A 15,852-nucleotide genomic window follows, 5' to 3' on the forward strand; every position below is an offset into this window, starting at 1 on the left:
CAGCCTTTCAGCCTCACTCTGCTCGTCCTGCTGCGGGACACACCAGCCTCAGGCAGGAACTGCCATGTACACTTTCCATGGCATTTAACTGTCACAGGAAACCTGAGAGGCATGTTCTGTTTCTACCTCTGCTTTACAGACAAGAACCGGGAAGCCCAGGGAGCTGGGCGTCTCACCCAGGCCAGTGTCGACGTACACGGGAGGCAAGCCAGGGCATGTGGCAAGGCCCCCACAGGACACCAGGGCCTCTCGAACTCACTACCTTTCAGGCCCCTCTGCTGCTCACCATTGGTGGGTGGGGCTGTCAGGAGCAAAAGGAATTTCTAAATTTTCTCCTAACATTTTCTGCCACTTTAACCTTGCTTCATCTGTTGAATTTACTGCAAATCTTTCCCAGTCTTTTAGTTTTCCTACACTTAAAAGACCTTGTTTGTTAAAAATTACATAATTAGGCTGGGCACAATGGCTTATTCCTGTAATTCCAGCACTTTAGGAGGCAAGAAGATTGAGATCAGCGTGGCCAACACGGTGAAACCCTGTCTCTACTAAAAATACAAATGAACTTAGCCAGGCGTGGTGGTGCACACCTGTAATCCCAGTTACTTGGGAGGTGTAGGTGGGAGAATACCTTGAACCCAGGAAGCAGAGGTTGCAGTGAGCCGAGATTGTGCCACTGCACTCCAGCCTGGGTAACAGAGCGAGACTCTGTCTCCAAAAAAAAAAAAAAAATTAGTTATATATGCTCATGGTGAAAAATATCAGCATTATGAAATACAAAATTAAATGTCTCCTGTAATCCCAGCACTTTGGGAGGCTGAGGCGCGTGGATCACCTAAGGCCAGGAGTTTGAGACCAGCCTGGCCAACATGTTGAAATCCTGTCCCTACTAAAAATATAAAAATTCGCCAGGCATGGTGGCTGATGCCTGTAGTCCCAGCTACTTGGGAGGCTGAGGCAAGAGAATCGCTTGAACCCAGGAGGTGGAGGGTGCAGTGAGCTGAGATTGCACCACTGCACTCCAGCCTGGGTGACTGAACAAGACTCCCTCTCAAACAAACAAAGTCTCACTCACCCTCTAAAATAATTCCCATTTCCCAGGTCTATCAGAAACTACCGATAGGGAAGGAAAACTTGTTTTTCCATTGGGCAGCCACAGATACAACTTCATCATCCTATAAACACTTAAACTGTATTCAAACCTTTTGTGCACATTTTCATCATATTGTAGAAAACTTCTCCCCGGGAGATAGGTGTCTGGGGGTGCTGTTTTCTTTCTCAGAATGTAAAAGGGATTTATGAAAACAAAACTGTTCATGCTCAAAATATTCTGGGTTTCCACTAGAAACTAAATCCATCTTCCAACCACAAGGCATTCTGAATCAAATCAGCAGCCTGTACTCTTTCTGCTCCTTAGGGAAATTCCTAAATCACCCATCTCTGGTTTAGCTCCAAAGTGTATCACCTCACCTTCATCTTTACTGAAATTCTCCAGAGGAAGCAGAGCAATAGCCTCTAGCCAGGGCCCCTCAGACGCCTTGGCTGTAGGTTTCCCAACACTTCTTCCTGAAAGGAATCCATGTGCCAGACAGGAAGTCACTTTTTTGCCCATGAGGCTTGGGAAAGGCCTTCCAGAGATCCGGCCAGGCTCAGCCACTATCTTCTTGCCCAGCCTCTCCTTGTAGTAGTTGGTGGGGGCGCCCATGTGAACAAGGGCCCTCATGTGGACTGAGATGGGAACAATAGGACAGGAAGGTAGGAGAAGGCAGCAACTGGGTGGCCTCGGTGGCTGGAAACGGGGTTCTACACAACGTTCTCCTCCTGCGTGAGCCAAAGGCGACCGGCACTGAACGCTATGCTGGGCCAGCCAAGGTGAGAACAGGAGTGCACGCGGCCTCGGCAGGGCGGCCTCTAAAGGGCATTCCTGGATAAAGGCGCTATGTCTATTGCCATCTATGAAGGAACTGTCCCAGGAGGCAGCAGGGCCTGTGAAGGGGGAGGGTCCTGCCCCTTCCCACTGAAACAATTCCCTGCTGCTCAATCTCACTGTCACATGCAAAAACAAGCAAGCAAACAGGAAAACTTCCAAGTGGGGTGACCAAATGCTTGAGTTTATTAACATGTCTCCGAAGTCCTTTTTACTGGGAGTTTCAGGGTGGCCTCTGAAATCCACTGCTCTTGAGCTCCAACTCCAGGCCCCATGGGGTTGCACCAAGTCACTTCACCTCACCTGTTTCTTGAAATTTTGCTGCCTTCCACTAGGCAGGATATGGGTCCAGCAGGAGACATTGGAGCACCAAATGGCAAAAGCTCTTCCTTCCTTCCCCTCTTCCTGTACATCAGAAAGAATGCATTAGAAAGACTAGGAGTGAGCCTCTGGGCTTTCTTTCTAAGGGTGAGACAGTGTGGGCCTCCTGAGGGGAGCTGGGTCCTCCTGCCCCCAGTGCTCCATGCCTGGCCTCCTGCTCCCACTGTGATCCAGCTGTGGGGCTTTTCCTTGGGGAAACCAAGTTTGCTTTTTCCATCTGTAAAAGGAGGCAAGTAAAGGTTGGTATGAAGATTAAATGAATTAACAATGATCAGACTGACACGAACATTCCACTTAAACAGCCGAATTGACTTAAAAGGGCAACATAGATGTCTGAGGCCGGAGTGGCTGGTGGGCAAGCTGGAGGAAGCAACTTCTATGCAAGAACTGCATCCTTTCAGAAGCTCCAGCCAGAGCGCATGTGGTTCAACTGAGCCCTGAAGGCAGGCCTTGCGCCGTCCCACCTCCCCCCGCCACCCGCCCATCTCCATGGAACAAATTGTTCTCCACCCCCTCCCAAAACAAAACTAGAGCAGTGAAGAGCCACAGTGATGACCACTACAACAGATACAGCATTGCTGAGCCCTTCCATGTGCCAGATGCTGGGCAAATACATTGATGTTCATTAACTTACTTCTCACCTCAACTCTGAGACATGCACTCTTCCCCCACTGACAGATATGGAGGAGGAGTACAACTTGCCAAAGAACACACAAGAAGTGCACGTGGTGGAGCTGGAGTTTGAAACCAGTGGACCACTAAGCTACTCTGCCAAATTTAGTTGCAGAAACCCCAGAAGAGGCATAGAACACAGTTTCCAATAAACAAGAGCTCAAGTGGGCACTTCCTAATGATAGAAGCTAACTGTTCAAGAGCACGACTATCTTGGGACAGGAGGTCCTGCTGCACAGAGCCCAGGGAGGCCTGCCCTGCACAGAGAGCATGTGCAGACCTAAGGAGAGCCTCTAGGCCTAAGGACAGCCACACTCTATGAAAAAAGGAGAAACCTACAGATTGATTCCACCTGTTCAGAGCACCAGGCACGCCTTCACTCAGGACCACATGTGCCCTGGCGCTCCACAGGGCTGGGCCCTGGCTCTGTGGCCATCTCTGCACAGCCTCTGCTGGGCCACTCTATGTGAGGTCACACTGGCACCAGGATCTCAGCCTCTGCTCCTTTCCCTAGTAGAGTCTGATCCCTGAATTCACTTTGATCTGTTACCAGTTCGCCTTCACCTCTTGCACAAAGGCTGTGATTTCTCGGGGCGAGTTGTCAGTTTTCCTGTTTGCAGTGTTTCTCTAGGTGGACTGTTTCTGATGTGGTTTCCTCTGATGCAGGTGAGGGATGCAGGTTTCCTCTGATGCATCATCTTGACTTCTCCCCCAATAAAAGAATTCTCACAGGGCTTTGCTAAATATAAGACTTCAGAGGGACCCAAGAGCTTGCTTGGCTCGGCTGCAGATTCTAGGTTCCAGGACCCAGAAGAAAGTGGTCCGAGGCCGTCTAGAAATAGGCACAGATGCTTTCAGGATGTACGTAACCATACCAAGTTCGCTGAGCAATAGCTACTCCCTGCCAAGTAATCCTCGAGAAATACTGATCAACCTTGCTTTATTCCAGAAAGAATTTAAGACTGCTTGTGGAAACTACAAGCAGGGAGCACAGTTAAAAGTGTGAAGTCCTCCTCCAAAGCCTGTGCTAACCACTAATATCAACAAAAGGATTTTGCCCGGGTGCAGTGGCTTACGCCTGTAATCCCAGCACTTTCGGAGGCTGAGGCTGGTGGATGATCTGAGGTCAGGAGTTCATGACCAACATGATGAAATCCCGTCTCTACTAAAAACACAAAAAATTAGCTAGGCATGGTGGTGCATGCCTGTAATCCCAGCTACTAAGGCGAGTGAGGCAGGAGAATCACTTCAACCAGGGAGGCGAAGGTTGCAGTGAGTCAAGATCCGCCATTGCACTCCAGCCTGGGCAAGAGAGTGAGACTCCGTCTCAAAAACAAACAAACAAAAAGTAATGATTTATTTTATTTTTATTTATTTATTTTTTGAGACAGAGTCTCACTTTCGTTGCCCAGGCTGGAGTGCAATGACACGATCTCAGCTCACAGCAACCTCCACCTCCCAGGTTCAAGTGATTCTCCTGCCTCAGCCTCATGACTAGCTGGGATTACAGGCATGCACCACCACACCAGGCTAATTTTTTGTATTTTTAGTAGAGATAGGGTTTCTCCATGTTGGTCAGGCTGGTCTTGAACTCCCAACCTCAGGTAATTTGCCCACCTTGGCCTTCCAAAGTGCTGGGATTACAGATGTGACCCACCGTGCCCAGCCAAATAATAAGGATTTTTCAGATATCTGAGTTCAGGCCCTCATGTCCACTGTGTCCAACTCAACTTCTCCTCATTACTGTGCAGACCAAGTCATCCGGGCCCTAAAAATCCCCTCAAGCTCCTAGATGGGACTCTAGTGAGGACAGAACTGCTGCTCTGGTAATTCCTCTTGGTGGAGACAAGGGAACATGGGACTTTGGGCAGTAAGTTACTTATCAGTCTTCACTAGAGGTTATTTCTCTCAACTAAAGTTATCAAAATTGGGTGTTATAATTTTTAAACTTGATATTCCCAGACAAGTGCCAGGAGAGAAGCTGTTGCAAATGGCTAGCTGAGTGGAGAGGAGAAAGTCTCAGCAGAGCAGAGAGCTGGAGGGAGGGATGGATGCCATCCTTCTTTGGACTGAAGCAATCACAGGATGGCTGCAGAGAGCACCCCTGGCATGCAGAAGGGACATGGGGACTCAGGCACTCTAAGATGCATGGGTTTGGGGTACCCACTCCAGGCCTCATGTCCACTGTGTCCAACTCAACTTCCTCCTTATTACTGTGAAGACTGAGGCAGCCCGACCCTAACAGTCCCCTCCACCCCGGCTTCTAGTCCCCACTCCAGCGAGGGAGAACAACTGTCGCTCTGCTTACTTCACTCAGTGGAAGGAGGGGACAGGGACTATAGGAAACTATCCAGGGCACAGGCCTCCAAGTCCAGTGGAGCATACAGTTAAAGCAAATCCTTACAGTAGGAATAGCCAGTCAGGAATTTTCCAGGTTATGGCTTGAATACAGGTGTCAACCCATCAATGTGTGAAGTGGTATATTTCCAGTCTAAGAAACACGATATGAAATTAAAAAATACTCAGGGAAACATAAAGCATTTGTTTATTATTGCTATACTCAAGGCAAAATCTCTTACAACTAGCCTTGATAATGGAAGTATAACCAGAACCATTACTTACGAATTTACAGTTTATGCTTTTCTGCTGTTGAGATTTCACTCTTTCACACACACCATCTACCCCAAGACCTTTATTATACAAGAACAAGAAGAATTAACTTGAAAGTCACAAAGCATGGCTTGACTGCATGCTTAGTTCCTGACTTTAGGCCAATCATTTCCCCTCTCTGAACCTGTTTCAACCTGTGTTAAAAAAGAAATGGAAGAGGGAGAGGAAAGGACAGAATAAACCTACAACTGAGATAACACAGGTGATAACTGAGAGAACATGAATGAAATTTCACTGTGAACAAAAAATATTATACACAAAAACGTATCACTAATAACAATTAGGGCTGGGGAGGTGGAACAGCTATGTTCCCAGAAGCCTGCATGACAGTCACCAAAATCTAAATCCTGGGGCAGGACAAAGGATATTCATGACCAAGTCTCTAAACTCACTAACCAAGTATCCAGCTCAACAAGCTACTTAATATGTACCAACTACAGCCTAGAAACACTTTGTCAGTTTTATTTGACCTGAATATACATTTGTACAGGCAATAATAAAAAGGCGATTACACAACAATTCAGTGAGTTTTACCTAGCTTCAAGAATAATGCATGCAGTTACAAATGAGAGGTAGAAACACTGTATTAAAGACCTAAAATACAAACGTCATATAAATAAATGTTCAAATTAACTACTGGAATTTCATACAGATAAATAAGGTAAAAATTACATTACTTTGTCAAAGTAAAGGAAAATCATGTTTGTTTTTATCAGTACATTAAAATTAGATTAATGCCAAAGAGCTCTGTGCAATTTGTCAAAGAGTTCAGATTATTTTACATAAAGGGACTAAAATAAAAGGATTAAAATTGATTAATGGTTTATTCAAGTATTCAAGCAGGTAAGTAAAAGAAACCAAATAATACACAAGGCAGGAACCATTCCTGGAGGGATATTAAGTTAACTGCCTCATTCTCCATGACTAACTATTTGGTCAACTGTCAGGATTAACATGAAAAATACACATTAGGCTGAAGAGAGCTGCCCATTTTCCTAGGAGAAAACGAACTTCATTTTCCACTCACTTCATGTAGGAACGCCACACCACTAACAACCCTTTAGGTCACCAACTTTGTTTTGGCCCTAGTCAAATTCTCAAGACTATCTCTTGATCCATGATTTTTTTTCTAATACTGCCCAAATAAACCTAGCTTTTAACAAACCTAAGGTCACAGGCATCAATGTACATTCTGCATGCACGATAAAAAAATGGAACCAAGAGCTAATAACCAGCAACTCAAAACATTACTGAGAAAATCTGTAGGTGTAGACGAGGAAGTAAAAAAAAAAAAATGGCAAAGGTTCACATGAGTACAAGTTTAACCACTTAAAAGTTCACTGGAGATTACATGTGAACTCTGGAAGGGGTGTATGTATACAATCAAGTAAAATATTTTAAACAAGTCCATTGTGCCTCAGTTAAATTACAAAATCCAATATACAGTTGTTTTAATAAATTAGTGCAATATGAAAGATTTTGGAAGATTAACACGTCCATATTAGATCCAATTGAAGATTTCAAAATTTCTTCCAAGATCCATGTTTCACTTCTTCTTAAGCTATTTCTTCCTGAGCTGTTTAAAGATGCATGCTCAGATTTAAACAAACTTACTCCACATAACAAACTGCCTGGATGAGGGGTGAATACTTTTACCTTTATACCTCAGCAAACACATGGAATTTCACACACTGCTCTGATGAACTGAGTGAGGAGCACTCACTTTGTTTCACTTTTAATTATCTTTAAGAATAACTGTACCAATTATCCTAGTTCTAAGGTACATTTATTCAACGAGTCCAAACTGGGAGCCCAACACTTGCTTTCACAGAAAAAAAGGGAAAGGGTGACTTCTCCGATAAGGCAGATTTCCTACAAATATGTAGTTTTTGGATTGTTTTTCCTTTTTGAAATCACTGCTTGTTCTTTGGTAGTCACCAGTTAAGAAGCTACAGTCTCCTGGGGATGGGGTGACAGAACCCAAGCTGTAATCCCAAAGGCATCACCTCATGTTCCCACCACCGGTCCACGGGATGAACCTGCTGCTCACACGGTTGCGGTGCTATGGCAGAGCGCCGACAGTCTTCTCTCAATACTACATTTATCTAGAAATAAAATAACAAAAATGAAGAACTAATGAAAAAAATCACTAACTATATTGTCATCTCTATTCTATCTTTGCCCCAAAGTTAACGGTTCTGAATGAGTTTTCCTCTTTCTGCTTGGTAATAGTTTAGATATAACTTCTGTCTTAGTGCTGCACAGTAGTAAAATTCAGGTAAGCACATCGGCTAGCTTGCTATGTAACTTGCTTGCTTATAATTGCAAATAATATTAGAATTGCCATCCTTCTGTGGCTACTCAAAATGTAGCATGACCACATACACTCCAAGAGGTCTACCACCTCCACCTAAAAAACCAGATTACTGGGCTTGTATGTGCTAAGTAATAACATCCTGGTATCCATCAATCTCCATTCTGCTATCTATGCCAAATCTGCAGTACACAGAAGTTTCACAGGACTCTTCAGTCACTAAGAGTCCTTAAAATAGTTGCATTTAATAATAAAGTCCTCCTACATATACAAACATACACTCACCAATAAAGTAATGCAGTGTAGAAATCTAAAGATGAATTATGCAGTCACCAGTACTTTTCAGGCATCACCGCTAATCCTCACAACAACCCTGCAAGGCAGGCACTGCTGTACCTATGTATGTATCCATCTACGTATGCATCTATCTAGCTATGTATCCATGTATCTACCTATCTACCTACCTACCTACCTACCTACCTACCTACCTACCTACCTACCTGGGACGGAGTCTTGCTATGTTGCCCAGGCTGGATGCAGAGGCACGATCTCAGCTCACTGCAATCTCCAACTCCTAAAAGCCAACAAACAATCCTACTGCCTCAGCCTCCCGAGTAGCAGGGCTTACAGGTATGTGCCATGACGCCCAGCTAATTTTTGTATTTTTATTAGAGACGGGGTTCCCCCATGTTGCCCAGGCTGGTCTCAAACTCTTGACCTCAAGTGATCTGCCCACCTTGGCCTCCCAAAGTGCTGTGATTACAGGCATGAGCCACTGCGCCTGGCCCTATTCCCATCTTATGAAAAAGAAGGTGAGGCCACACAAAAGCTCAGTGATTTGCTCAAGGCTGGAAAGCCAAAATTCAAACCCAGGCAGGATTCCAAACTCCAAGCTCTTTGTACTATGCCTGTGGTGGACAAACTGCAGTCAATAAATACACTACTTTGTAAGTCAACTTACATTTATGTACATTTTCAATATCTGCAGGGTCCTGTAGAATCTTAGTTAGGCCTTCCAAAAGAAGGGCTGCCTTATGATAGCGATACACAATATCTTCGGTCTGCTGAAACATCTCATCCAGGGCTGCAGACTGAACCTGGAACCAGTCAACAAAAAACACAATTCTCTCAATTTTTCCAAGAAAATACAAATCCATTTGGGCAACGCAGCTTTAAATGGAATCACCTAAAATTAACACATTTTGGTAAAGTGATATAGTCTACAAAACTACATAAAATTCAAAGATTCTTTGGGATGAGCAATACATAAAAGCAACTTGATGGCCGGGCGCGGTGGCTCAAGCCTGTAATCCCAGCACTTTGGGAGGCCGAGGCGGGTGGATCACGAGGTCGAGAGATCGAGACCATCCTGGTCAACATTGTGAAACCCCGTCTCTATTAATACAAAAAAATTAGCTGGGCACGGTGGCGCGTGCCTGTAATCCCAGCTACTCAGGAGGCTGAGGCAGGAGAATTGCCTGAACCCAGGAGGCGGAGGTTGCGGTGAGCCGAGATCGCGCCATTGCACTCCAGCCTGGGTAACAAGAGCGAGACTCCGTCTCAAAAAAAAAAAAAAAAAAAAGCAACTTGATAAAGTCATTCTGCTTTCAAACACAGCCTTCTGGTATTCAGAGGTATGCCTCATAAAATTTATACTAGAACCCTTTTAAACTGGCTCTTTTATGACTTCACTAAAAAGTTGATTTTAAGCATAAACTTTCACACAAGGGTAACACGAAATTTCATTAAAGCAGATTTTGTTACAATAATATAATTAAATGATGCTAATAGTCACTTACTGGCTTTACTGGCTTCTTTTTCTAGTCAAATAATTTTTTGGTATAGTCATTCATTCATTAAAATATACTTACTGAGCACCTACTAAGTGCCAGGCACTGTGCCTACAATGAATGAGAGCTCGCAGTCTGGAGGAGGGAGATACAGTCTTGCAAAAAATGCAATTCTAATTCCGAGGGACACATGGTATTACAGGAGGAAGCACTGGATGGTAATGATACATAGGGATGCCTCTCACCCACATTATGGAAGGACTAGATGATTATGGAAAGCTTCCAGGAGGTGCTGTTTCCGCTGAATCATAAAGCAACAACAGCAGAAATTAATTAGGTGAGGAAAAATGTGGGAAGGGGCTCTCCAGAAAGAGAGGATGGTAGCATATTCACAGGGGTCTCTCCATTGACATTCTGGTTTTCTCTTTAATCATTAAATATCAGAACTCTCAGTAATCAGTATCCTAATTTACTTGTTAATATGCTCTTTTTTTGTTTTTAATTTTTAAAACTTATTTATGCATTCTTACAGAGATGGGGTCTCACTCTGTTGCCTAAACTAATCTCGAACTCCTGGGCTTAAGCAATCCTATTGCCGTAGCTGCCCAAGTAGCTGGGACTACAGGCACATGCCACTGCACCGAGCTATACTCTGCCAATCAAAAAAATTATTTCAAGCAGCTAACAATAAAGCAAATAAAATGATACAGAAAATCGGAGTCAGGACAAGGAAAAAGAAATAACTAAACATGTGTTAATGCCGCTAAGCTCATTAAGCAGCCGTGACGAATGAAGAATTTATTAAGTTACCCGGCTCTTTATTCTGAGAAGGAAAAACAGCATTATAATTCCTTATGGAGGACATTTTTCTGGCACAAAATTCTAAAATTAATTTATTACATGAAGTCTCACCTCAGCATACAGTGATGCAGTGCATACTATTCATGTGAATAGTTTACAGATTATATTTTGTCAAGAATTTCTATTCCAAAGTTGTTTTCCTATGGTTATTTTAATAAATTTCAAAATAAGGCCACAAATGTAATATAACAGCACAGTTCAAAACAGACAAATGGAAAATAGAAAGAGGGATCTGTTATGTTCATGTGGTAGAAATACAATTGGCAGGCTGGGTGCAGTGGCACACGCCTGTAATCCCAGCACTTTGGGAGGCTGAAGCGGGTGGATCACCTGAGGTCAATAGTTCAAGACCAGCCTGGCCAATATGCTGAAATCCCATCTCTATGAAAAATACAAAACTTAGCCAGGTATGGTGGCAGGTGCCTGTAATCCCAGCTACTTAGGAGGCTGAGGCAGGAGAATCACTTGAACCTGGGAAGCAGAGCTTGCAGTGAGCTGAGATCACGCTGCTGCACTTCAGCCTGGACAACAGAACAAAACTCCATCTCAAAAAATAAAAAGAAAAAAAAAGAAAAGAAATATGATTGGCTAATACATTTTCCCCATTTTACTTTTTTAACAGCCTCTATTTTTATCTAAACTTCAGAGCAATTTTTCCCCAAGAGAAAAAAAATGATTTCCATTATAACCAGAAAATTGGAAAAGCAGGCTTTACTTTGTGTCTATTCTTCAGTAAAATCAGTAAGTGGGACCTGAGCACATGAATTTGTGTGGATTGATTAATAAAGCAGTTTTTTCTAAGATTGTTATCAAGCCAAAGTTTCTTCAACAATAGAAAATGCAGAAACAGATCCTACTAATGCTTTTAGATGCATACTACAAAAAGATTAGATCAGCTGTGCGAGATGGCTCACACCTATAATCCCAGCACTTTGGGAGCCCGAGATGGGTAGATCACCCGAGGCCAGGAGTTTGAGACCACTTGACCAACATGGCAAAATTCGATCTCTACTAAAAATGCAAAAATTAGCCAGGTGTGGTGGTGGGTGCCTGTAATCCCAGCTACTCAGGAGGCTGCGGCAGGAGAATCCTTTGAACCTGGAAGGCGAAGATTGCAGTGAGCAGAGATTGCACCAGTGCATTCCATCCTGGGCAACAGAGCAAGACTCCGTCTCAAAAAAAAAAAAAAAAAAAAATCCTGCTAAGCAGTCCAGGGGAAAAAAAGAAAAAAGATTAGATCATGCCTAATGCCAGTAGTGTTTAATAAGAGATGTGATAAATGGATTTGTAATTACATCAAATACATTCAATCTTTTAAAAGGACAGATGTCAGATATTAAATTAAAAAGATACTTAAAGATAAGTAGTACTATACAATATTAAACCTTAGAAAGGGTTACCATTTCTACAGCACAATTATAGATGAGTTTCTCTGCAGTTACACTGTTGATTTCATCAATAAATCTCTGTTTGTCAGAGAAGAATCGATTCAGCTTTTCTGTAAGTTTCTTGCACATGGTGATGCAGAATTTATATCGTTCGTTCAGATTTTTGACAACTGAAAAAAAGTTGAGATGGGAACTAATTTTAATTTTCCTCTAGAAATAAAGATGCAATGATATGTATCTTTCCTGCTGATATATAGGGAAGGTGGCCCTAAGTGATCATTCAAAAAAAAGGACCAGAAATTCTTTCATGTTATCTCTTTCAATGTGAAAAGTTTGAGAGTAATGCACTTCTCGCTTCTATCAATTAAATTGTGAAAAGCTAATAACCTAGCATCTTTTCTCTTTGAGAATATTGAAATATAACAATGAGTACTCATCAGAAACTCTCGCATGCTGTCTTCTCCCATACCTTGTTTCACAGCTGTGGATGGGCTCAGTTTCCCGGACTTGATCTGGGCTTTGGCAAGATGCAGAGAAGCTGCAAGCAGCTGTGCTGCTTTCATGTACAACACCAGCTGCTCCACTCTCCTGCACCCAGAAGACAGTAGCAGAGGGTTATCTTGTGAACTAACATAAGATGTGGCACTCTACACATCAGGTCACCATTAAAACTGCCTATCTATAAAGGAAAAGCACCTTCCTTGATTTCTTTCTTTTCTTTTTTTTTTTTTTTTATGAGACAGAGTCTCGCTCTGTCCCCCAGGCTGAAGTGCAATGGCTTCATCTTGGCTTACTGCAGCCTCTACTTCCTGGGCTCAAGGGATCCTGCCGCCTCAGCCTCCCGGATATTAATAGCTGGGACCACAAGGGTACACCACCCTGTCGGCTAATTTTTGTATTTTTTGTAGAGACAGGGAGGGATTCATCATATTTCCCAGGCTGGTCCCAAACCCACAGGCTCAAGCAATCCTGCACCCCGCCGCCATCAAAGTGCTGGAATTACATATAGGCATGAGCCACTGTGACCAGCCCTCCTTAATTTCTTAATGCACAAGTAAACTCTCCAGGGAGAAGGCATTGTGAAAGATGTGTATACTTTGAAAACAAGGAATACACTCAGATAAAAATCAATACAATCTCTTTACATAAAAGATTTTCAACAGTATAATTTACAAGGAAAGGCTTCATAATCTCCAGGTCTTGGCTCACATAGTGAAATCTAGCACAATGAAATAACTGAGATTCCTAGCTTTTAATAACGAGATATGATCTTCAGTGGAGGACAATATTGACAACTTAGATACAAGTTTAGAGAAAGCATGAAAACTCTGGAAATGAATGACAGAGGTGGCACTCACCCCCAGTCTTTGCTCAGCTGACTGATCTGGTCCACCACCACACTCTCTTGGATCTGGTACAAGGACACAGCAGATGTGCACAGCTCAGGGTTTCCTCCCCTCATGGCTGTCAGGTCCAGCACACACTCAGTGAACATCAGCATCACATTCAGATGGCGTAAGGTATCTGTGTGTTCCCGCTGAAGCAAAGTTAATTTGTCTTAGAAAATTTCAGATTAAAAATAGGTACATATTCATTTCTGTACATAAACCATGGCCACTGATAATGTTTTCTATACTTATGAGTATCAAAATGACCAAAGGAGATTGAAATTTTTTAATTTCAGAAAGCTGGTAAGAAAATGAACACTGAAACCACATGTGTTTGTGTATATGTATCAGAGTACCCACATAAGTAAACTCTAAAAATGGGTCACTGTGGTTGCACCAGAAAAAGAAAAGCTGAATGATTAAATCAATATACATGAGACAAAAACGTGACAAGTTAGACACCAAGATTATAAAGATACTACATGTGCTAAATCATACCTCTTGATACTGTGAATTCTACTGACTTCTTATAATTTCAGAGTAGCTTTATTTAATTTCTGGTGTTTTTTCAGTTAACGGTGATTACTAATACCAAAGCTCTAAATTTCTATAACCTTTTCAGTTAGTTAAAGAGGAGAGTGTGGGTAGACATAACAGCACTCAGAGAGCTTTCATTTAAAAACGGGTATTCTGGATTGGGCACAGTGGCTCATGCCTGTAATTCCAGCACTTTGGAAGGCTGAGGCAGGTGGATCACCCGAGGTCAGGAGTTCAAGACTAGCCTGGCCCACATGGCGAAACCCCATCTCTACTAAAAATACAAAACTTAGCTGGGTGTGCTGGCACGCGCCAATAGTCCCAGCTATTTGGGAAGCTGAGGCAGGAGAATCACTTGAACCCTGGAGGCATGGGTTGCAGTGAGCCGAGGTTGTGCCACTGCATTCCAGCCTGGGTGACAGAGCAAGACGCCATCTCAAAAAAAAAAAGGGTATTCTAGACTTAATGTTATTTTGAGATCTGTTTTTAGTTATAAATGTATCCTGAAATCCAAATAAGCCTAAACGTTTCCTACTCTTTTATAGTTAAAGAAAGAAGAGAATCATTTTCCTAGCGACAGGAGAATAAGCCAATCGACTTCTAAAAGTCTCTCTGCTCTGTGACAGCATATTGGACTATTGTTTCAGTACTGGAACATGTACTAGAATGTAATACATGTCTAACTTGACAGAGACTGAAAAAACTCAGAATTGTTTTTTCCGATTTTAAATTGGATTAGATATATTTTCAAAATTACTACTAAAACTACAAAATGACTACTAAAGTTTTGCGGCCAATATTTTATAACTTTTATGTGAAATGTTTAATTATCATTCACACAGAATAGAAATATGAGAGGTCCTTCAAGGAGATAGAATCTGCTCTGTATTCAGTGTAGAGAGCTGACCATTTTAATTTAAACCTCAGGCTGTCGTCACTGTATCCAGACAGTGGACACACTGCTCCAGTGAGAGCTGTACTAGAGTCGCATCTGCAGAACTGAATGGGCACAGCTTTCAAACCATAAAACTAACTTTTCTTGTTCTGTCTAGATGGTGCTCGGCATGCTGCAGATTACGTACATGTTTTTCCCTGTAGAAGGGGCACCATCGAGGCAAAGTACTGATCTACAAACATGAGCATCTAGTCTGTTTGGCAGATGCCATGTATATTTCTGCATTAATGACTCATCTAGCATTATGAATTATTATTTTTTAAACCTGAGTTTAAATGTGTTATTTTTATCTTGTGAAGAAAAGCAAAGTTTGAGAATTAAGTTACATTTTTAAGACAGATCATGCTTTAAAATCATGTAACTAGTAAATAAAACTTGAATTAAAAACGAAAAACATAAAATCTATGTGTTTCTTCCTATAAACCAAAGCTTACTATGGATGACTGTCACTGTCAACACTAATCTAAAAAGACATCAGCAATACTTTTCAAATAGAAAAGGCACGTTAAAGAGAACATAACTTCATAACTACTTAATGTATTTTGTTCTTGTCATCACTAGAATGTTCTCATATTGAATTAACATTACATTCACACCACTACAGTCTCTTCTATACCTCCATCAGGGTCTCCTCCGGCAGTTCAGGAGCTTCAAAGGTGATGAGCCCCTCTAGGCTGGGAGGTGAAGCACCGTAAGGCACATATCTCAGGCTGGGAGCTGCCTCTGCTCCTGGAGGGGAAGTGCCGAAGCCCAGGCCAGGCGGGGACCCCACGCACACACAGCCACTCGCAGAACACAGAGAGCCCCCCGAGTTGCTGGAGCCCACTACAAGGAAACAGAGGATACACGGAAGTGTCCAGAGTTAAGGCTTTCATACACACTCCTACTCTTATTTACTGAACAAACCTGCTGAGGTGATAAAGGAAATGTTAAAAGAAACTCACTGAACCCCTATGTACTATTTGAGGATAT

General features: G+C 42.6%; 1 protein-coding gene across 2 annotated transcripts in view; it reads right to left on the bottom strand.

The window, feature by feature from the left end:
- Positions 1-2,087: 2,087 nt before the first annotated feature.
- The window catches only part of ULK2 (unc-51 like autophagy activating kinase 2), a 109,482-nt gene continuing 95,717 nt past the window's right edge, over positions 2,088-15,852 (bottom strand). Inside the window, exons 22-28 of one of the 2 annotated variants that reach the window (XM_064378260.1) lie at positions 15,497-15,705; positions 13,359-13,537; positions 12,470-12,588; positions 12,013-12,170; positions 8,923-9,058; positions 7,654-7,752; positions 2,088-2,329 (exon numbers count right to left, since the gene is read on the bottom strand). In XM_064378260.1, coding sequence (XP_064234330.1) covers positions 7,694-7,752; positions 8,923-9,058; positions 12,013-12,170; positions 12,470-12,588; positions 13,359-13,537; positions 15,497-15,705 — 860 coding nt within the window. In that variant the 3' untranslated portion in view covers positions 2,088-2,329; positions 7,654-7,693. Of the gene's footprint in view, positions 2,330-6,086; positions 7,753-8,922; positions 9,059-12,012; positions 12,171-12,469; positions 12,589-13,358; positions 13,538-15,496; positions 15,706-15,852 lie in introns of those variants that run through there. The other variant, XM_064378259.1, reaches the window with a different exon arrangement.

The sequence above is a fragment of the Aotus nancymaae genome, unplaced genomic scaffold, assembly GCF_030222135.1.
Source record: "Aotus nancymaae isolate 86718 unplaced genomic scaffold, 86718_ANA_hifiasm-v0.15.2.pri h1tg000018l, whole genome shotgun sequence".
Lineage (NCBI taxonomy): Eukaryota > Metazoa > Chordata > Mammalia > Primates > Aotidae > Aotus > Aotus nancymaae.